Below are 24485 nucleotides of genomic sequence, written 5' to 3'. Positions count from 1 at the left end.
AGGTTTGCATCAGGACCATTCTTTATGATTTATGGGGAAGGCCTATGTTCAGCAGTGGACAGATAATGGCTGAGATGATGATGGCGATGATGAATCGCAATTCGGTCCTTTTTTAAAACGAGTAAAGATTTTTGGAGATTATACATATACCTATTTCCATGTGTCAATCAAGATAAGTGTTAATCCTTGTCTATGGGTCAAATTTTCTCTCACCATTCCCGAAAGTTTTAACTATTAAGTGAGCAAGGCACGATTCAGTGCCGGGATACTAAAACTTTCTTTACTTCATTAAATATACAATGTACCTATAAGGAAAATGGAAATAAGTCTCTCTTATTATATAAGTACGAGTATTATGGATATTTTGTGTGCAATTTCGAAATTAAAAGACAATATTACTTAGTATTGTATTGTAAAATCTTTATTGTACATAATTCAGATTGAACACTGATAAATGATTAATTATACAATGGCGGACTTATCCCATAGGGATCTCTTACAATCAACCCTTGAGGAGCTGAAAGAAAACTGTAGAATGTATAAAGGTAATAACCGTACAATTAAAGATAAACTAAATAATTTAGTTTTTAAAGTAATTTAAAAAGCATAAATGTACAATATTAAGAAATTATATTCTTCTACAACAATAATAAATAAGCATATGGTCACCCCGATGCTTTACCCATTACCACTCAAGTTACTAAGTATTCTATTGATTAAATGACGAAATTAAACGTAAAATGCTCAGATCCATACAAACCTACCGATGATTACAAATATTAGTACTTACTAGTAGTTACTATTGCACTAGAATCGAAACCGAAATCATGACTGAAATACTAGGCAATAACTCAAACCATACATATAGTAACACAAAATTATAATAACTATAACGTTGATATTGGTACGACCTATAGTATCAGAGCTAAACCATTGTACTTCAGAGGATTGCATCAAAAGGCTGGCAGCACACCTGCAATGGCGCTGGTGTTGTGGGTGATCATGGGCGGCGGTAGTCACTTACCATCAGGTAAGCCGCATGCTCGTTTGCCCTCTGTGTTGTAAAAAAAAAAATTTTATTTATAACGTGTGTAATGTCAGAAAAGCGCATTATACATCAAGCTCACCGGCGGAGGCGAATACATTTTGGCTCGGCGCCCAAACTACCGGCTAGCCAGGTACCGAAACTATTCAACGTCTAGGGCCAATTTGAGTACAATTCACTTATTATTTATACTTTAAACGTAAACAGCCCACGTATTCAATTTGAAGATATTATTATTATTATTCTATTTTGTATTCGTATTTGAAATGCTGAATATTTTTTTTAATCTATTCTATTAGTTTTTTAGCGATAAGATTCTGTAAATTTTAATTATTACAAAGTTTGCAAATATTATAGTATGTTTGTCGTTCAATAATTTTTATATGGTTGGCCGGATTTCAATAAGATTTTGGCGCACAGATGGCCCATATCCTGGATTGAAGTATACGATACTTTTACCCTACTTCTCAAGGGGAAAACCGCGACATTTATTATCATAAATGTGAATGTTTGTAAAGATGTTTGTTATTTATAACTATGGGTAATATCAGTACCGATCCGATATGTATATATTGGATTCCTTGGATATTGATGGCGGAAAAAAGGTCATTCACACCAGCATTCACTACCTATACCAGTCAGATATCTCAATTTGTTTCAATCGAGTACTTTATTTCAATATTATATATATATTGGACAATCGATATTTAATATGTCTTTTATTGGGCCAATATACATATATTGTAACTATAATATACAGATATTATCCATATCTAATTACATAATCAAGTTTGTTATTCTAAGGCTGGGATGGTATGTATATAGATTTTAATCAAACTATGTATACCAATAAGTTTTGTAGTCCTAATAAAGTAGAACAACTCTATTATACATTATTTTGTTATATTTCAAAAGAATAAGATTATGTTTAATTACAATTAGGTATTATTAAGATTCAACTTTAGCTTTTCGTACAGTTTATACCCTCGAACATTCAGTTTGCTCAAAGATTGTCTGTAAGATAGATAAGTCCAATTTTGTATAATTAATGTGTCAAATGTAATGTAATAATAAATAATAAAGATTTTGCAATACAATAAGACAGCATTTTCGAGGAAAGCACTTAGATTGTTTGATTTCTTATGATATCTTGAACAATTATGGTCATATCCCAACAAATTAACACAAAACAATATTGAACTATTCTTAACCATTTTATTAAATTTATCTATCTATTGCTGAAATCCACATTAAAATCCGTTGTGTACTTTAAAAGATCTAAGGGTACAAATGACCGGAAGCGACTTTGTTTTATACTATATAGAAATATTGATTGATAATTGACTGTGAAATTTTAAATCGAATAATACATATTCGTAAAAATAGCTACCAGATCGTAAAAACTGAATCAGTGTAAAAGATAAAAAAAAAATTACCGCTTTTCGATTTAGTTTTCAGAACAGATTGTGAAAAGGGTTGCTAATGGTTTCGATTTCATTCTGTAGGTACTATATGATACCTTTTATAACAATTCACGTTGACAAATCCGTGTGATAGAACCAGTAACATACGTAAGTACACACTATTTACAACTGACCTGGTACTTTAAATATAACAATTTAAGTGTATACCCGCACTGCGAATTTCCACCGCGCGGTAATTTCCGCACAATTCTATAATATAATTATGTGGATGGATACTGTAGAAAGCTATACGCACTGCGGAAAAAAACCGTTTTAAAATAATATGAACTTCTAATTAAAATCAAATTAAGTGTGTTATATTATATTTTAAAACATATATTTGAAGAAATTATTTAGTTAACAATATTATAGTTCACTTTGCGAACACATTTTATATGAGGTCAATAATAATCATTTTAAAAACTTTAAGTTTGTACAGATAATAGAATGTTTATTATTCAGCCATGCTTAAACTGCTTGAATTTGAACAGTGTCACACAGATAAATTCTATGAATTATCCTAGACTAACTCAGAATTACTTTATATTTGCTTTTCGTATGCTACTTCGTTGGCGTAAATTTCATAAATTAATGATTTCAGAGCACTTCTTGACGGGATATCAAGATAAAACAAAGATCAGATTTTAAGTTAAATCTACAGAAACGCAACTATGAATATTGCATCCAATTTGGTGTAGTAATTTTTGCGTGATGCCGGAACAAACATAGAGACATAAAATTTCTTAAATATTTCCCATGTACAAACATTGCCTAGTTACAATTTTATTGTATTAGTATAATACTACATATTATTTTTAGAATAGCAGTGTTTTTTCTCAAAACCTGTAGGTATAATGGACAGGTGTTCATTTAAAAAAATATGTCAATTACGCTACATAGTGAATTATGATGATGATATCAGCCCTTACTGTCTACTGGTGAACATATGTCTCCCCCTATTAGTGCGTTTTGTCAGTAGTTACCACGTTTGGCAGGCGGATTGGCATCCACAGTTAGGCTTTGGTGATGTTTTTAGAGGGATGCTGTCCATCATTCGATTATTAAGTTCCCTTGGTCGCTTCTTACGATACCCACGGAAAAGGAAGGGGTGGTATAAGATTAATACAGATTTAGTCTATAACTTACACATTCTTTTCATTTTATTCTCTATAATAACGGATTGCAGTGATTTCTTTGAAATCCTGTGTAACGTCAGAAAAAGCGCATTATGCATCGAGCTCACCGGTGGAGGCGTATTCGTTTTGGCGTAGCGCCCAGGCTACCGGCTCGTAGGTGGTGCTGTTCGCCCGAAACACGGTCCAGTGGTCGCCGGGCAGCGGTCCCCACGCCGTCTCCCCGGCGCGCGCCAGCCGCAGCACCGGCGACGCAGGGTTCAGCGTTGCTTCCTACATATTTATTTCATTTTTAGAAAATAAACACAACACAGTATTTCATATTATTAAAAAAAAATATACAGGCGAACATATAAACTGATCTTTTTTTTAAGTCGGTTACAAATCCATTTGTACTATTTCACAAATTGTTATAATTAATACCCGACGCCATATGGTTCGTTATTGAAGGCATTTTCAAAGTGCTCAAAATTTCATCAAATACCATTAATAATTATTATTAAAAATTATACAGTATTTATTTTCATTATAAAATTTCATATATATAAATATACAAAATAGCCAAATAGGATACTATGTTCTCCGCCATAGTAATAGTCGACAAATGCCTCTGAGTACCCTCTGAGGGCTACAGTCATAATAGCATATTGATATTGATAAATACTAAAAGAATGAAGTCGATAAGGGAGCGTTATACTGAATATTTCACCAAAAAGAAACGGGTCGAAAAACAACAAACATTTTGATCTTCCTTAGCTCACAATTCTTTGTACACTCTTAAAAGGATGCCAATATTTTTGATTTATCGTATGAATATTAATTTCTCAGTGTGCTATTTTTTTTTTGTTTTTGCCAAATTCACTACTGTAACCATTTGGAGGGGAAAAATAAAGAATATCTATCTATGTTTACCTTCAATCTAAGGTTGGTATGCATGAAGAGAGGAAACCCTTTTAGTTGGGCACCAACGAGCGTTTCCTCTCCAGGCGTCGCGAACCCCACGACGCCGACGGAATACTCCCGACAGTACTTGTCGAGCAGTTCTCGGTTCCACTTGTCCATGTTAGCGTATTTGGAGAGCGATTCGAACACAATCACACCGTAGCGCCCCTTGTCCAAAGTAGTAAGCACGGGCAGACTCTTGCCCGCTACTTCTAATTTGTACCTGTGTCACAAATTATTTATTATAAACTATTACATTTATGCATAATATAGTTGAGTTTGGTGATGCACCAATTTAACATACCACCTCAAATTCAGATCGCAGGTTCGATCCCCGCACATAAACGTTTGTATTTATGAGTACGTCGTTTGTAATGGTCTGGGTGTTTTCAACAAATGTATGGATATAAAAAAATAATTATGTATATATATGTATCAGTTTGGGACCAAATGGCGCTGTGTAATGTCGAATAGCATCATTTCTTTTTTAACTACAAACAGATAATCACAATAACAATTCATGATTGACGTACTGTAGAGCAGGAATCTCGCATATTAGCGTATTACTGCCGCGTAGATCAGATGACTTAATATAGAGTTTTAAAAATAATATAATGTGTATAATATTAACATTGCTTTTTTTTAATAATATGGTACTAATGTGCCAGAGTTATTTGAACTATTCGGAAATTTTGAGATTTAATTATGAATACTTATAGTATGTACTATAGAATATGGACCAATATTTATGATAAAATAGACGCTGATTTATTATTTATTTATTATGTATCATTTATCACTATTACTTAGTACATTTTTAATGGTATTTAAAGAGTGGGCGTGTTATTAACACAATAACGCAGTAAAGAGGCAGCACTTAAGGGGAGAGACCGATGCCTAGCGGTGGCTTGCATAAATCTCGGATTCAATTCGTATTAGGGGCCAATTAAGGAATCAACTGTTCTACATTGGCTTGATTTTCAATGTTCTGGGTTGTGCCTCCAGTATGTTAAAGGAATAATTAGTACGAAATAAAGCAGTAATCCAATTTAAATGTGTGAACCGACTGTGACATATACGAAATATGGAATGGTTTTTTATGACAATGATATTTAGAGATCAGGGTGCTCAAATGTCCTAAATTTAAGCGAATACTTAATATAATGTATTTTATATAAATAAGACTAACATTGACCTTTTATAAATACAGCAGTATGGGACATGACTGGTTATTTTCGGGTAAATCATATTTAAAATCGCAGTGAAATATTAATAAAAAAATTACCAAAAAGTTATCCATAAATAAACCTTTTACAAACCTTATACAGATACGTAATAAACATAGCATCGATTAATTTTTTGGTTTAATGTTCTGTAATTGAACGGTGTGGACTGCCGTTCGGTGAGCGTGGACTGTAGGGGCGTTGGTTCAGGCTGGAGTGAAACACAGCGATTACTATTCTGAAGCCTCCGGTACCGTCTGAAGAGAGTATTTTTTCTTCTTGTCCTATTTCTTCTCGAGTGTAGTGCGTCGCTGCCCGGAAGCGAATGCCGCTCGACGAGAGGCGGCCTATCTTTATACCCGCCCGCTCGCACGATAACATTTCCAACTCGCGTTAGCGATCTGTGCGAGCGGGACGGGGCGAGAAAGAACGAGACGCGTGTCTCTTCAGATCGGTACTCTATAGCGTTTATTTATTGCAATTTACAAGTTCTTAATTCTATTTATTGTTACAATTTCTATTCCTATTCGTAGGTAATAATGACAACACGCAAAGGAATACTTTATTTAACTTACACTATCTTAAATCTATGTAAATCTATATAAAATAACAGAATACAGAAACGATTAACTAGGGACTTAACAACTATAAATTACGATATATACAAATAATGTCGCGAACATAATCTCCCGCCGCAGCTCTCGTAGCTGGAGTTAACTCGTGTTCGCGTCGCTCGATGTCGATGTGGGCAGTATGATCAGCTTCTTAGTGGGTCGCCGTAGGATGCCCTTGTTCGTCCGCACGTCGACTGCTCGGATCTCGCCGTCTGGTCCAGGGTAGGTCGCCACCACCACGCCTCGCGGCCACGTGTTGCGAGGCAAGGTCCCATCAGCTATCAGGACCAGGTCGTCCATTTTGATGGCTCCGTGTGTAGCTCGGGGCTCCCGCCGGTGTTGCAACTCGGGTAGGTACTCCTTCACCCACCGGTTCCAGAAGCAATCAGCTAGCCTCTGGCTGGCACGCCACTCCTTGTGTCCCGCCGCGTCGCTCTCGGTGAAGCTGCCTGGCAGTGGGACGCGCGATGGACCGCCCAATATGAAGTGATTGGGGGTTAGGGCGCTGTCGTCGTCTGCCGATGTTGACACGTGGGTTAGCGGTCGACTATTGAGGGTGTGCTCGACCTCGACCAGCAGAGTGTGGAGGACCTCTTCCTTGGGGGCCCGCTCGTTCAACGTAGCGGCTAGTGCGGTCTTCACGCTACGCACCAGCCGTTCCCACGCACCTCCCATGAAGGGTGCGCTCGGGGAATGTAGCGCCACCGGATGAAATGGACTGATGACTCTTCTTGGATGGCTTCCTCGGCTGCTTTCTTCAGTTCGACGTCAGCACCTTTGAGGTTGGTGCCTTGGTCGGACCATAGCTCAGTGGGACACCCTCTGCGGCTTATGAAGCGCCGCAGGGCCATTATGGCGGAGTCCGTGCTGAGGCTGCCGGCGATTTCTAGGTGGACTGCGCGCGTCGTTAGGCAGGTGAAGAGCACTCCGTATCGCTTCTGGTGAGTGCGGCCCACTGTCACGGTCATAGGCCCGAAGTAGTCTAGGCCGGTGAACGTGAACGGTCGTTGATGATGCGCCAGCCTGCTCTGTGGATGGTTGCCCGTTGACGGCTGCGCCGGTCTTGCTCTTCGTAGGCGGCACAGCTGACACCTCTTCAGTTCACTGCGGACGGCGTGTCGTAGGCGCAACACCCACAAGTGTTGTCGCACCTCGTTCGTGGTGATCTCGAAGCCGCCGTGGTGAAGTTTCCGATGCACCCATGCGATGTATAGGCGCACCCAGGCGTGGTTTCCGTCGACGATGGGGGGCTCTCGTTGCTCGGCTGACAGATCGGCGGCGGCTGCTATTCTCGATCGAAGACGCAGAATGTCGTCGTTGTCTATGACGACTGACAGCTGTATGAGTCGACTGGATGACGGCAGCTGTTTCCCTTGTTTCAATACTGCGATTTCGTCGCCGAACGCCTCTTGTTGTATCGCGCGAATCCATAGCCGTCGCGCGCGATCTAGGTAGTGTGTGTCTATGGGGATGAAACACACAGATGGACTATTGCTGTTCTTGATTTTCATCTTCGTCTTCTCTCTATCAACTTTCTTCGTGCGGGTCCAAGTGGGGTCGGTGCTCTCTTTCTTCTTGTTTCTCTTTCGGATGGCGGTGCAGCGTTGACTGGTCGGTCGCAGGAGGTCGATGAACTGCAACACCCGTGCTGAACTGCGAACAAGTTTCAACCAATTAGAAAAACGTGACGGATCGGGTAATGCTATAGACAACTGCGTCGCGTTCTGTAGCTTGTGTACGCGTTCTTCTCCCGTTTTCGCTTGACTATCGTCGCTTGAACTATCTTCACGCGGCCACTGTTCTTCGTTTTTGTCGAATTTCCTTTCGACCAGTTGGAGACGTCGCATTGCCGATTCGTAGTTATCCGGCGGCACAGGGTCGTCCTTCTTCCATAATAACCCCGTCTCGTATCCTCCCGCCGGTAGCGGACGAGTTTTCTCTTCTAAAATGCGCAGGGCGCGACGTTCTTCTTCATTGTAAGACCTCTTCGGTGCGATTCCCAGCGATTCGAGCGCGAAATGTTGCTTCATCATTTCTTCCATCGATTGTTCCTCTTCATGTGTCGTCACTATGTGGCTGATTCTGTGCACCTGCTGTCTTGTCCTGCCGCGACTCGTACCGTGCAGTACCCATCCCAGGTCGGTGAGTGATGCGACCGGCTGCGTGTCGGATCCTCTTCTGATTTCGTGGGCCAGCAGTAGGTGCCAGTTGTCTTGCCCCAACAATACCGTCGGTTTGCCCTCTTCATAGACCAGTTCCCTCTCTATGTCTTGTAGATGTGGACAGCCCTTGATGACGCTGCGCGGTACCGACTGCGGTGATAACTGCAGTCTGTCCGTCGTCCGTGCCCCCACTGTGTATTCTTGTGAATTCCGCCCGTGGATCTTGAAGTGAACACGCGTCGATTGAGCTGCGTTGATCCGTGCCCCGGCCACACCTTCCATGTAGAATGGTGCGGGGGGACCCGTAGCACCGATTCGCTCCGCCACCGCCGTCTCGATGATGGTGCAAGTCGACCCGTCGTCCAGTAGCGCGTAGGTGTCGCACGTTCCCGTGGGACCGGTGACTCGTATCGGCAGGATCTTCAGGAACGCGATCTTGTCGTTTTCCCTTGCCGATGCGGCGACTGCGGCGGACTTGTCCTCGATGACGTGTGTTGTCACTTCGTTCTCCGGCTGTTGTCGCGTGGTGTGCAGCAGAGGGTGATGAGTCTGCGTGCACTTATCCACTCCACATCTCTTGCTCTTGCAGGCGTGGCGAAATCTTCTTACTTTGAGGCAACGGAAACACAGCCTATGAGTCTTCGCTAACTCCCATCTCGCCGATGTGTCTGCTTCCTTCATCGTCTTGCAGTCCGATGGAGCGTGTCCCTCTCGTCGACACATCGGGCACGGTGGTGTAGCGGGTTTCTCCTGCGTCGTGTATGTCTTCGCCGTCTTCCTAGGAGCGGACTCCCGCCGGTCTTCGGACGGTATCTCCTCGGCGGGGGCGAAGTTTCCACATCGTGCGGCGGTCCTTTGCAGGAACTGAGAGAGTGTTATGAGGTCCGGTTGTCCCTCCGGTTGGTCGTTGGCGAAATCGTAGTACTTGAAGCGTAGTACCGACGGCATCTTCTCTGTGACGTTTCTCACTATTTCTTCGTTGTAGAGGTAGTGACTCTTGTTCAGCGCTCGTATCGTGGCGACGACGTTCTGCACCTTGCTTGCGAAGAGGCAGACGTCTCTTGCGTTGTCCGAGAGTCGTGGTAGCGCGCGGAGTTTGTTCAGTTCGGCTGTGACGAGTGCTCCAGGGCGGCCGAACCTCGCGGCTAACATCTTCATTACTTCTTCTGCGGTCGTAGACCCGACGAATAGGGAGCGTGCCGCGTCCTTTGCGGCCCCCTTCAAGCTTCTGCGCAGTCTTGCTAGGTTCTCTTGTTCTGTGAGTTGACTTGCGCTCTCTTCATAGGCCATCTTCCATGGTAACCACTCGCTCGACGATCCATTGAAGACTGGCAACTCGGTGACTCTTGACGCTGTGGAGGGCAGTATGTTGCGAGCGGCCATCTGCATGGCGATCGCAAACTCATTACAATCGATGCCCACCTTCAGCACCGGTTCTTCTTTCTTCATCGACTGCATCGCTGCTGCTATCGTAGGCATGGCGGCATGTGGGTCAACGTGGCGTGCGTGGTCCCGGTGAAGTGCGTCGCTGCTCGGCTGTGGCGGCGGCGCTCTCGAATCCTCTTCAACGGGTCTCGATGGGACGAACCCCTGATGCTTGCCGGTGACTTCTTCTATCTCTGGTACATGCGGCTCCATCGTGAGTGCCAGCGTGCTTCGATGAACCCAATCCGACGTTCGTTCTCTTCTGACGGTAGCGTCGTCGTCTTCTACTTCCTCGTCGTCCTCTGATTCGGCTTCCAGGGCGGCGACACGTGCGGCGGCCAATTCCACCTCCTTTCGAAGTAGCTCCTCCCGTGCCTTGGCCAGAGCCTTCTTCTTCTGCGAGGCCGTGGTGCGAACCGTGCGTGCCGTGCCGTGCTTCGGTTCCTTCTTCCTTGCTGTCTCCTCTGTCGTTCCTGTGGCTTCGGTAGTCTCCGTGGCTCCTGTGGTCGTCGTATCGCCGGACGTGTTCGTAGTCGATGTGGTGGCGGCGGTAGACGACGTGGCAGCGACAGATGACGTTCTGACAGCCGCAGACGACGTGGTGGCAGCAACGGACGGCGTGGCAGCGACGGACAGCGTTCCGGCGGCCGTAGTCGACGTGGCGGCGGACGTTGTGGCTTCGGTGACGGCGATTTTTTGTTGCGACGACTTCATGTTTCTCGTAGTCGGCATTTCAGCGATCCGGCTTCAGAATGGTCTTCCTCCAGCGATCCGGCTTCTCGATGTACCAACGGTGTTCCTCCAGCAATCCGGCTTCTCGAAGGACCACGATGAACGGTGTGGACTGCCGTTCGGTGAGCGTGGACTGTAGGGGCGTTGGTTCAGGCTGGAGTGAAACACAGCGATTACTATTCTGAAGCCTCCGGTACCGTCTGAAGAGAGTATTTTTTCTTCTTGTCCTATTTCTTCTCGAGTGTAGTGCGTCGCTGCCCGGAAGCGAATGCCGCTCGACGAGAGGCGGCCTATCTTTATACCCGCCCGCTCGCACGATAACATTTCCAACTCGCGTTAGCGATCTGTGCGAGCGGGACGGGGCGAGAAAGAACGAGACGCGTGTCTCTTCAGATCGGTACTCTATAGCGTTTATTTATTGCAATTTACAAGTTCTTAATTCTATTTATTGTTACAATTTCTATTCCTATTCGTAGGTAATAATGACAACACGCAAAGGAATACTTTATTTAACTTACACTATCTTAAATCTATGTAAATCTATATAAAATAACAGAATACAGAAACGATTAACTAGGGACTTAACAACTATAAATTACGATATATACAAATAATGTCGCGAACAGTAATAAATCTCAGACATTTCAGAATTAGTTGAGTTTTTTATCAGGTAGTCAATTCTGTTTTATTAACTCAAGCTAAGTAAAACATGGCAGCTCTTGAATAATCACAACTTAATAAAGTATGGTGTCTTAATATTGACGCTTGAAATTCAAAGCAATAACCTTAACCAAATACTAATCAAAGCAATGACGGTCGACCCTTGTCATAAAATTGTACAATTTAAATAGCAACAGCCATAGCCTCCCCTTTTCAAACACGGAACAAACGACCGGAGTTGATTGGCAATATTGAAAATTGAAACTGTCCAAACATTCGCTTTCAGAATACTTTCTAATTTTCCATTAAAAATATCCATTTCTAGATTATTTAGACTCTTTTTGAGCTTTATAAATATACTTAAAATGAACAAAAAATTCGCTGATAAACCGTGAAATGAAATGGTGTGACTGAAAGTTTCGAATGTACATACTATATTTTAATATAAGAATATCGAGTATTCTTTATATTAAAATATAATGTGTGTAATTGACTTGCGTGTATTAATCCCGATATTTTATATATGTAAAATATATATTAAAATATATCAAGCAACAGTCGTTCACTTTGCTCCAGTTAAGGTTCGTATCAATTTGGCAGCACGAGTGCACTAGAGGCCCGGTAACTTGCAAATAGCATTTACATACCCGTACCAGTCCGCTTCTCTCTACCTATGTATAGTGCACTCATTGCAACTTTGTATAGTTACACTCGTATATTGAACGCAAAATTGGCTCGCTTATCAATAAAAATCCTAAAATTATTTGTACCTAACGATCTCTATGTATGTTAAATTTAAAAGTCTGAACGATGCGCAATCTACTTTAAATATTATAACTTATGAGAGATAAAGTGAACGTTATGCATTACAACAGGATTATAGATGGGCACGGTTAATCGGCTATATTTGTTAACATTTATATATGAAGTTGAACAATGTCGATACCAATATTAGTGGCCCGAGTTGCTTATTTCAAAAGTCAAATGAGCTCTGTCTACTATTTTGCCTTAACATATTTCTAATTACCTTAATTAGTGTCCTGCCATTAAACTTGAAAGCCCGGTTTAAATTAGAACGCGCGAAATGTCCTACTTTAATCGTGAACTGAATAAGGCAAAGCTTAATTTGTGATAAGGGAGCGCGAGCAATTTCAGTATGGTGGGGTAATGTTAGGACATGCGACCCGGATGACCTACCGCTCCCTGTGATAACAACCGTTATCGCGATATTTCGGCTAAGCTACCTTGTGTTGTGGTTGAAGCCATTAGTTAATCTGTCCCTCCGTTCAACTCATCTTGGCAAATAGCAAACTTCGATGACTTTGCATATGCGTAGAGCTTAGGACCAAAGTTCGTGTTTGGCCAATTAAGAATGTATTACTACTTATCCTTTGGGTAAGGTCACAATGACCTGATATATGACATTGCTAATTAAGTTTCGGTCGTAGGTGGATGTTTGAGTTAAGGTGACGTGGGTCGTAAGAGTTACTTACGACTACTAAATACTCTAAATAGTGTCACAAAACTTTGAATAGCGAACTAGTCTGTGCGACGGTACGGTAGTTCTAATGGCAAAAACGTCGTAAGACGAATGTAATTATTCTAGCTTGGACGCCACAAGCTTTCTTACTGAAGCGTAGTCAGGTCTTTTTTTATTAAAATTACATTCTAACTAGTTTTAACCCGCGATTTTGTCCACGGGACCGGGTAATGTTCATTGTCCAGAATAACAAGTATTTCTATGTCATTTTCCGTCCCAAAAAATGTGTGTATTAAATTTTATTAGGTAAACAAATAATTTCAATTTTACGTTTATAATATCAGAAGGAATAGCATATTCCACAAAGTAAGAGGAACATTTTAGTTTTTAAATGAAATATCCGGTTGACAGAACGACATTTACCTGTATTTCTAAAAAAAAAAGATTTATATTGAACCGCAACGAACTAGGTTGATGACTGATGAAGGGTCTATATAGGGCAGCCTCCGGGGTATCGAGCAACAGAATATCCATTAGTGCTCTATTAAAAAAGCGATTTGCTCTCTCGTGCTACTATAAAGCCGAGTTTACGACGAGCAATAAACGACGCCAACGTTTACATTACAAAAGGGTCAAGTGGACGTAACAATCAAACTAAAACAAACTAGTTCTTACACGTGTGTGGACAGGGGGCAATGTTACCCGTTTGTTGTGATGGGCGTTAAGAACAGATTGCAATGCAAAGTTATAAACGAGTAAGATACGTATTATCACAGCTGTGTTCTAGAAAATATATAGACACGGCCGTGCAAAGTAGAATTAAAATAAATTGCTGCGAACCACGACATAGAGAAAAAACTCTTGGCTAATTTATAGTACACAGGAAGCGTTTTTAACCTGAAGCCCGCCATTTAATGGTGTCTTTGTAAAGATTAAACGAAACTGTGTCAGTAGAAATGAATTAATGTGAAGTAATTAAGTCGTTTTGACACAAACGACCGTTAATGGAGAACTAGGCGTTGAAATAGGGGGCGGGATGCCGCGGGGTGCTCTAATGGCACTACTAACTAACTAACTGTCACCGCAACGACTTGGCGTAGATGAGCGGAGCGCGCAGCGGCGCGGTGTCGCACCCGTTCGCTCGCGGCTCAGCTGTCACCTTACACCTTCCTTGCTTTATATTTAATTAAGTTTACATTGCTGTCTCACTATGTGAAATGTGATGGTGTTATTGAATTATCCGCTAATTAAACCACATTACAAGAGCAACGTAAATTACGGTGGCAACTAAAATAATTGATAAATGAAACAATCAATATAAATTCAACATGCTAAAATGTTTATTAATAGTACTCGTTTATTGGAATGAAAACATAAATAATAGAGCTATCACGAGATTTTATTACTGAGAAGAAAAACGATCTATAATTAAATAATTTCAGTGTAACTTTAATTACAAAAGATCAGTTTTATGTCGAGTAAAGTAAATTGATTCAAAATAAGAAAGCGTTCTGAAATTATTAAACTTTGAAGCAAAAGTAGTTAAAATGGTTTTTTAAACATTTTCACGACAATGACCTTTATAGGCAAACATTGGTATGTAGGTATTTACTCATATCCATATATATGGACATATAACAGGCAAAAACCCAAAGTTGAAAATAGAGAGGCAATTTTCAGACGCTTACTGAAAAAATACTTAAATATACATACATGCATATATACATATAAATACATACATACATACATACATATATATATGTATAAATTTTCAATTTCAATTAATTTGGTAAGGACATTATTTTCAATTACTGAATATATAAAATGATTATTTTTAATTGGCAGACAAATAACATTATATAATATTATAAATATATAATCTCTCCTTTATTATGTGAACTTTGTTGTATTTTAAATGGTGCTATAAAGAGATATTTTTTTGTGAATGGATATACCTATTTACTTACGAAAGTAATGAAAGCATTGGTTGGCTTAAAGCAGTGAAATTATGGTACCCCGTAATTTCAGTTTCCCGAAGACTGTAGTCAGGAATGGCAATGTATGAGGGGTACTATGGACACATTTAGCGTTGTTCATGTTGAAGGCAACAACGGTTACCACTTTCCATCAGTTGGATCATCATCCGCTTATTTGACTTTCTAAGCAAAAAAAAGTTTTATTAGCTGATTTGTAGTATTACTATGTACGATTTTTGATATTCTTCGTTTTCCTGCAGTAACAAATCGTATTAAACAACAATTAGGGTCTTGTTTTGAAAAATGAAAATTGAGTTTTGTTAATGTCGAATTCTGGAATCGATTTGCTAGTGAGTAAGCAGCAGACGCTGTTTGTTTCAAGGAAGTCTATTTGCTTATGCAGCTAAAAGCAAACTGATGGGACGAAGTTGTTTATCTACTTATCTCTAGAGTCAAATAGAAGCAGTTATGGAAAGTAGATGAGCGCATTAAGCGTATCTTAGAGTTGCAAACAAATATAAATAAAGATATTATAATAAATAGGTCTCAGTATATTTCTAAGATAAAACTGTTTTATTTTCAAAATTATACAGTTTAGTTCAACCAACATATAATTTACCTTAGAATTTTTTAAAACATTATTATACATATATTTTAATACAGCGAAATTATGTTATAATCTCGTTTCGTACATTATATATAATAAAGAATGTATTACTTTATAATACAATTCGCATTTTACATTATAATATACAAATTATTTATCCTCTTAGAATAGTTTGTTATTTACTAGCTGGTACTGAGCTTTAGCTGTTGCATAATTTATAACGTCGCAAAACCCAGGGGTTTCAAATCACATCTCAGTCCTATAATTTTCATTTAAATCCGTAACAACCAAACAAACTCTCTGTCGTATCTTTGTAGAATATTTTTAAGGATGTTATTTATGGAATATAAAATAAATAAACAAATATTTACTTCACTATTACAATTGCACTACAGTTATGTATTAAAGTGGCTTGTAATTTATTGAATTCAATACTCAATTCAAAACATATTACATAATCTTAATTATCTACTTGTCTACATGTAACATGATATGCAATCACATTTGCTGAACAAATATTTAAATAAACATTAATTAGTATAAAAGTAAGAGTAATAAACATTTAAACCAGTGATAACGAATATTTTTTTTAAGATACTAGTTGTTCATACAGACACTCGCAACCTAACCATGTTTCTTATTGTTGCAAAATCTCGAAACAACGCCATTTATCAGGATAAAAACTATTCTATCTTTGAAGCTGGAAAAAATAATATACTAATACACTTCATTAAAATTATCATTATCGCAAACGAACATCGTAATTCGGGATTTTTATATATTAAGATATTATTAGGTAGGTTTGGCTTGAAAATCTTATAAACAACGATAACAGGAAAGTAAAATAAACAGAATAGTAACCGCGGGCCGTAAGCTAGTTAACATTGTAAGGCTCGTCCGAAAGTCGGCCGTACCTCATCAACAAAATTGAGCGCCACCCTCGCCACTTATGGGACTGACTTGCCCCTCTACGCTGATTCGCAAATTAAATGCAATTACTGTGTTAACTTTCCACTTTATGAATACTTAGGCACTTGGAGTACGTAATACAATTGGGAAACATTTGGACTGCCCTATCAGCTACGAATTGCTTGGCTTTGCGACTATTGAATTTCTTCTTGGTCATATGATTTGTATCTTTTTTTCATATGTGATTTTTCTGAAAGTCGTGTTAAATGAAACAATAATTTTAAAAGAAAATATAAAGTTTTCATTTTTCTGCTTCGTTGTTGTTAAATGACTGAAACTTTTTTTTTCACTATTGAAAGACCCCGCAATTTATCACATGTTACCTGATACAGCGCTTTCTGCACCCCAGCTCGCGGGCCTGAGAATAGCCTATTCACATGTGCCTTAAATTGGTGCAGATTATATTTGGATGGAAAAACATAAGTAGGGAGAGAGATCCACTCCTAATAATTGTAAGCGAAGTATAAATTACGATCTTTAAGAGTACGCCTTTTTACGAGTATATACAATACATATACTAGCTAGTTATATAAAGCAAATCCAAATTTTAACTGTTAACAAGCAAACAAGTTTTTTTACTTTCTTTAAGTAGCTGGATTTATTTTGGTATCGTGTATTATAAAAAATATGTTTTCCTTACATGATATCCGAGAATTCGTTCACGTAAATGTCTAGTGATATAAAGTTTTTTATCTATATATATATCATAAATACGGTTTATTTATTTAAAACATTTAGAGAGGTAATTTGATAATCTCACAACAAATCCGAATTACTAACGTAATCGCTGGAACGTTACAATTAGACTGACTTTCAGAATAATATTATATAAGTTAGTATCGAAAAATAATTAGTAAAGATACGTTAAATAACTAAGTTGCTTATAGTTTCTAATTTAAAAGACCTGTTACAGCAAGATGGTTATTAGGTACAGTAGTAGGTTAAAAAGACAGATAAATAGAGCGTGACAGTATAATGATATATATCAAATAGAGCCAACCCTCGAAGTGTTCTAGCAAAAAATATGGCGAAAGAAAACTAATTCTCGCAGTCGTCAAACATTTCATGAACAAGCGTAGCTCCGTCGGGTGGGCTCAAGAGGAAACCGATTTTTAACTGAACAGGAGCAAAAAGTCTCATGACACAGTCGGGGGGAAAACTGCGGGACAAACACATTGGACTCTTTTCGAACGGTGGCTCGAGACGGCTACGGCCATCACTCTTATCGTTTATTACGTTGAGTAAGAACGTCTTGATAAAATTAGATATAAAAATCTATGTAACTTCTTAAGTTGTAGACGGTAAATAATATATGTATAAAGAACTAATAAAAAGATATTGACATTTTGATTAACTAACGTGACGTAAAACTACTAATAACTATGTTAAAAAAATATGAATTACAAAAGACCGAAAATATATTTGACAATGATTTGAAAAACTAAGCATTAATTTAACGGTGATTACAACCCTTACTTTTCGAAAAACAAACGAACAAAAATTTTTCCAATGCCAAAGGTTATTTATATCGCCTATAGACATGTGCAGTACCATGGACATAACAGAGTATACTGTTTCGCCCATGATAACATCTGAGGAATGGCAAAGCATCCACTATGCTTTATTATTCTATTTCTGAGGACTCAGGTAATAACACCTGAGTCCTCTGTAGCCTGTGAATTCATTGCCATATCCCATCTTTCAAACCGAAACACAACTGCTTCACAGTTGAAACACAAATAGGACAGAGGTACCCAAGCAAACAACTTTTGTACAAAGTCTCCCTCTTGTTAATCTTATTTATTTATGTTACATAACAGCAATGATATAACAATAAAAGTTAATACAAAACAACAAATCAGAAAAGAATAAACAACAGCGTTATCGATTTGTATATAAAGTCACTGACGTTAATGGAGTGTTTTAGAGCAAAATATCTAAAATTATCTAAATTAACCTCACTGACTATAATATATGGGGCCATGTTTTCCGTATCAGATAGGATCCTCCCCAATCCTTTTGCACAGGCAGTACATCAATTCGTCCGCATATTAGCTGTCAACGAGCACGAGCGATCGTCTCGCAACCGAAAAGGAAAAATAAACAAAGGGACCGAATATACGACGGTTACGGCTTCGTAATAAACATCTACGAAATGAACCTGGCAAATAAATTACATAGGTCACTTTTAATTTAAGTCAATTTAAGGCGAAATATTTTAGTTACTTCAGCAACAACATAATAGTATAGTGAAGATATAGTATATTATTGTGCTCTTATTTTTTTTATTCTTAACTTAGGCAGATAGAAAATATGAGAAATGATAACAACGAATAAAATGCTAAACACAAAAGATTTTGTTTTATAGCTTTATATCATTTGGAAAATTCTATTATATGGTTTCATAAAGTAGAGAAATAGACGTTTCCAAGAAACATGACCTTCCAATTTAATGGATATTTATTTGGAATTGTTCACAATAATTAGAGATTATTGTTACTGAAATAAATGTATTAGTAAGTAGAAATTTAACAGATATGATAATAAATGATAAATAAGATTTTTTTTCTGTTGTTTCACTTCATTAATTCGATAATAATTTCAAATGTGGTTGACTTTAGTGTTGCCAGCGGAGCGTTAAAATCACTTGCGCTTTCTTCTTATTAATGACTACTGAATTATTCATCACGAAATAGACGATTTTTCTTTTTGTGATACTAATCTGACTGTTAATTGAATCGAGAAAAAAAATGTCGGTAAAATTAGTCCGTTAAATTGTGATAGTGTTGTCTGTAGAAATTGAAAGTAGTTATATGCAGTTATAATTTAGTTTAATATACGAAGAATATGTAATATGCCACTTGTAAAGTGTATTTATCACTATGGCAACAGACGACATCGTCTTTGGATTTCGATTACTTCAACTTTAACTACAGACAGATATACGGATTTTTTTTATAATATTATATATCATTTAACGACCAACGAATGTAATATTAGTGGAGTAGTAATGCGTACAATGACTATGACCTAATACATGTAATTGAATCAGTTGCCAATTGCTTTTAATACAAACTCTGCTTAGAGTGATTTGTCTACTTGTTTCTATATTTTTAATTATATCAATGAAAAACTAATAAATGCTTCAATTCTATTATAATATTAATTTTCATTATATACCCTAGCGTAAAGGTAGGTAAAGAGGTGTCTTCAGGGTCGGCAACGCACGCGTAGTACCTCTGGTATTGCAGGTGTTCATAGGCTATGGTAACCACTTACCATCAAGTGGGCCATATGCTTGTTTGCCACCTCAGTGGTATAAAAATATCTACATAATGGCCCAATAATGAATATATAAATATTGATTATACAAATTATAATATCAAAATGAAACATCCGATGGTGCCTATCCTATTCGTATTTCTGCCATGAAGCATTTGTATGATTACTTAAGTTTAAATGATGAGATATGGAAGTAAAATTACAAGGTATGGAGGCATAACCTTAGTTTTTAGAAATGACATCGCATGAGGCGTACCATGGGTATTATAAACTCTATGATATGATTCCTAAAGTTGGTTCCGCAGAAATTAGAGGTTCCGTAGAAAAGTCACGAGGGTTCCGCGAAATCTATAAGAGTGAAACTATTTCATTCTTCATATTGAAAGTTAAAGTAAAGAATAAAAAGTCTCACTTTTCAAATATTTCTTATAAAATTTTTGTTCTTATTTAAGTGTTTTTTATTGTAATCATTTGATATGGGTTTCCATAAAAGTTATTTGATGAATGTTCCGTTATCTTAAGAGTTTAGGAACTCCTTTATGACATAGACTATTATGTCCATGGTGCTGTTCATGTTTATATATGATCGTCACCACTTTCTGTCAGGTGGATGGTCAACTTGGTTGCAATTCTATGTTCCCTAAAGAAAAACAGGTATTGCAGAAATCAGCGATCTTACCGTATACGGTTGGCGACAAGCAGCTCAGCGATGTCGCGTCCAAGTTTTGAGTAGGCCGACTCCACGATGACCAGCACTTTGGCGTCGATGCGCAGGCGCGCGTCCGAACGGTGGTCGCGCGCTGCCTGCTGTTGTTGCGAGGCCAGCAGTGAGCATTGTGCCAGAGGCCGCGGCACACGATCACGCCACACCAGACTATAATATTGTTAGTGTTAATATTGCAAAGTCACAGTATTAACCAAATATGCGAGTATGCAAGAAAATGTATATGTACAGACAGCAATGTATAATGAGACTGACAGATAAACTAAAAAAGCGAGTTTTTGTTTTTTACTGTCGCTGTTTTATGTTTGTAGCGTGAGTTTCTATAGATATCCTAAATAATATATATATATATATATATATATATATATATATATATATATATATATATATATATATATATATATATATATATATATATATATATATATATATATATATATATATATAGCCTATGCCCCTATTCATTCTATATGGTACGTGTATACAAAATTTCATGTGAACGGTTGAGCCGTTAACATGACAACACGACACTAAGGGGTAACAAACAAAGTAACATTCACATTTATAATTTTAGTAATCTTAACTAGCATTAACGATAATAGTAAGAATTAATAGGATTCGTAATTGATAAATCTTCACAAATACGTGTGTAGGGATATTTATTCGTATTAATATAGATAAAATAATGGACGTAGATAAAGCAAGGAATTTATATAAAGTCTTTGGAACACAGTCGTTATCTCAATCTACCACGTAAAGCATTGGCGTGTAAATAGAATCATTGTAGAAGAATTATGCACCTGAACCCATTTAGAAGAATCCGTTTTCTAAATTGGCCGGACCGCAAGTATTACAGGGACCTCGTTACACGCAGCAAAATGATGACTATGCTATCAAACGCTGCGCTATGGAGGTCATCAAAATAATAGGTCTTCTCTTTATAGTGATGAAAAATACCGTGCAAGAAACCTGCTATTGGGAATTGTAGAGAATTGTCAATGGTGCAAAATAATGTGTCTTTGCATTAGTAATACAGATAGCAGATAGTCTAGTTGATGAAGTATTTAGTGTGATAATATCTTAGATGGCAATATGTATAGTTTTCTTATTCATAGCTCATGCTGTAATCACAAATAAACTTAGTAAAAATATTAAAAAGGTGATTTAAATAGAAAACACTATATTTTTAGATGGCGGGTATAAATAACTTAATTTCAATAATGAAAATGATGGTTTATACGTTCAGAAATCTGTTTATGGAAAAGCCAAGAAAGACAGAGTTCAAGATAAACATAAAACATGTAAGCAGTCAACATTTTATCACCATTATCAATCCAAATAATCTTCCCTTTATTACAATAGATAGACTTAAATATAAAAATACATTTTAATAATAATAAAAGACTTTAAGGTCAACATTAATCAATCAGGTAAATAATTAAAATTTAATGTGTATTGGCTACTAAGTTATTTACCGTAGCAAAATTCAGAAGAAAATCAATCAAAGACTGCCAAAGTTGAGGCTGCGTTCCAAGTTGGAGCCACATCAAAGAGCCATTAAGGTTTATCTCTATAGCGTAAAATAAATAAAGGCGGAATTTGTGAAAATATTTATCCGTAGGCGTCTGAAGTCCTGTGAGCCACGGCGGAGACTTGTGGCCTCTCTGCTCTAATGAAAGCGATGCCCGAGCCAACAGACTGGAAACATCAATGGCAGGAATATGAACCTAAGTAATATTTACATTAAAAATATTATTAGATTGCATATTATTATTCCAGCTGGAATGAACTCGGTAAATTCCAATTTGGATCATTTAAAAATTTAATAAGTATGACCTGCTTCGTTCTTCGGAGGGTATGTAAACTCGTCGCTTGTTAAGTCACATCAGAGATCTTCATGTATAAAGGAATGCATAATACATTAGAAATAACGGGTTGTTATTCCTGTAGTTGTAACTTAATGTGTGTACAAGCGTCAAGAAAAATAAATTTTAAGAAACAATCTTTGTGCCTAAATTAGTTTAGTACATTTTATGAAACTTATTAAAATTTATAAGCATTTGGATGATGTTTCGAACGTCCCCAATTATAAAACAATTATAATACATTTAAATTAATAATTTTCTTAGAAAATGCAAATGTTCAAAATACATATCCGAAAACATTTTAATAAAAGTACAGACTTATACTTCAGTACAAACTGCTTTTTTTACTTTTTACGATGTCTTCGTAGAAGTACGGAATCGATACTGCAGATAATAGACTGTGGATTAGTAGGCGAATAAACCTATTAGTTAAGGGTATACGATAATAAAACAATACACCATTAAATCAAGGAGTTTTCTACGCGTTCACGAAGCAGCTTCCATTAATTAGCCCGAACACAAGTTTTGCTATAAATTCAACTGAGTCGGCAAAACTTGCCGCCCCTGCCGCTCATCTTGGTGGCGTAATTTTAAGCCGATAAAATAAAATATTATCGTTCTAGCTACACGACATCCGCCGTAATTACAGTAAATCACGTTATAAATTACTGTGAAAGATTCGCTTTTTCGCCATAAAAAGTTGCCAACAAAGAAAATAGAAAACATTGCAAATAAATTTCCCGAAGTAAATTTAGTGTTAAAGTTCATATTTACTCTTTATTATAAAGCAATAAAAAGAAGTCGTTTATTTTATCTCGGGTTTGGTTAACAAGTCAATAAGCTACGGAATTGACTCCATTCTTGACTTTTTAAGGACTTATAACATACATAAGATCTGTAATATTGTATAATGCCAGTTACGTCTCAATAAGATAATTGAGATTTCTACGTATACGTAACATAATAAGTAGACATTTTCACTTTTCCGAACGTTTGAACTTCAACTGTTTGTAGACGGAATGCTACCAACGTTACAACTTAAAATAACGTATTTGGATATAAGCTGTTATTAGTCAAATAGTATTAAAAAAAAACACTACAATTATTAAAAAAAAAATTACGCACACATGCCACACGTTCAAAAAACGGAATAAGATAAAATACAATAACAAAACAAATTGCTTCTGATCGTAATTTGATATGTAAATTCTTGTTTTTTATTTGTAACAAATATGAATTTCTAATTGAAAACAATACACAATTAAGAAATTCCACGTATTTTGGTAATTATTTTTTACTTTGCGAACGATTTACGTCATTCTTCTAGACACAATTTAAAACGAAGTTGTTCATGAAGTAGAGAGTGTAGAGTATTAAGCAAAGTATAAATATGTACATGTTTAGAATTATTTATACGTATGATTATAGTAATAAGGATTATAGATTTATTTCTCTTCACAGAAGTAAAAACAGAATATTGATATAAGTTAAGAATAACTTAAAGCGTTATGAACTAAAATATCAGAGGTTAATTAATAAATAACAAAGAGAATATTTTATCTGTTTGTAAACAAGGTCAGATTATAAATTCAATAAACATAATGCAAATAATATATATAGGTATGAAAACACACCTTTTATTACAGATTACAAGAAAAAAATATGTGGTTGTGGGCGATGTTTTAAATAATTTTTAAAGTTTTCTATGTGTTAGAAAATATACTGGTTTAGAGTATAAATGGGCAATAGGGGGCGAAATGTCTGGCGAAAGGTCATTCTTCACTCCTCCGTGGGTATCGTAAGAAGCGTAATCATAAGGGAATTTAATAATTGAAGGATAGGCAATATCGTCGACCTTAAAACAATACCAAAGCCTAATTACGGTTGCCAACCGTGGCAACTACTGGTAACCCTGGTATATCTAAGTGAGTATTAATCTATGTGATCATCTAAAATATTAATACAAGATATATTTTAACATTGTGCTGATACTAATGAATAAAATGAATATGCTCTAACCGATAGGAACTATTTCACATTATTTTTTTGCATTCGCGACGTAGGTATTTGTTACAAATCGTTATGATAGCAAGTAAATTTAATTATATGCGAATGATGCATATTTTCTATTAGTGTAGCTAAATTTGAATATATTCCATTATTACTTTATAACATATGGATAT

General features: G+C 37.3%; 1 protein-coding gene across 3 annotated transcripts in view; it reads right to left on the bottom strand.

Annotated features, from left to right (window-relative positions):
• Nucleotides 1–24485, bottom strand: part of LOC113511971 (bifunctional heparan sulfate N-deacetylase/N-sulfotransferase) — a 137888-nt gene that overhangs the window by 33193 nt on the left and 80210 nt on the right. For all 3 annotated transcript variants that reach the window (XM_026895716.3, XM_026895717.3, XM_052894577.1), the window contains 3 exons: nucleotides 20393–20587; nucleotides 4554–4806; nucleotides 3752–3914 (listed from right to left, as the gene is read on the bottom strand). In XM_026895716.3, coding sequence (XP_026751517.2) covers nucleotides 3752–3914; nucleotides 4554–4806; nucleotides 20393–20587 — 611 coding nt within the window. The remainder of the gene's footprint in view (nucleotides 1–3751; nucleotides 3915–4553; nucleotides 4807–20392; nucleotides 20588–24485) is intronic.

The sequence above is a fragment of the Galleria mellonella genome, unplaced genomic scaffold, assembly GCF_026898425.1.
Source record: "Galleria mellonella isolate WM207_F2 unplaced genomic scaffold, CSIRO_AGI_GalMel_v1 utg213, whole genome shotgun sequence".
NCBI classification, from domain to species: Eukaryota; Metazoa; Arthropoda; class Insecta; order Lepidoptera; family Pyralidae; genus Galleria; species Galleria mellonella.
Note: the sequence above shows the minus strand (reverse complement) of the source record. Positions and strands in the feature narration are given on the sequence as shown.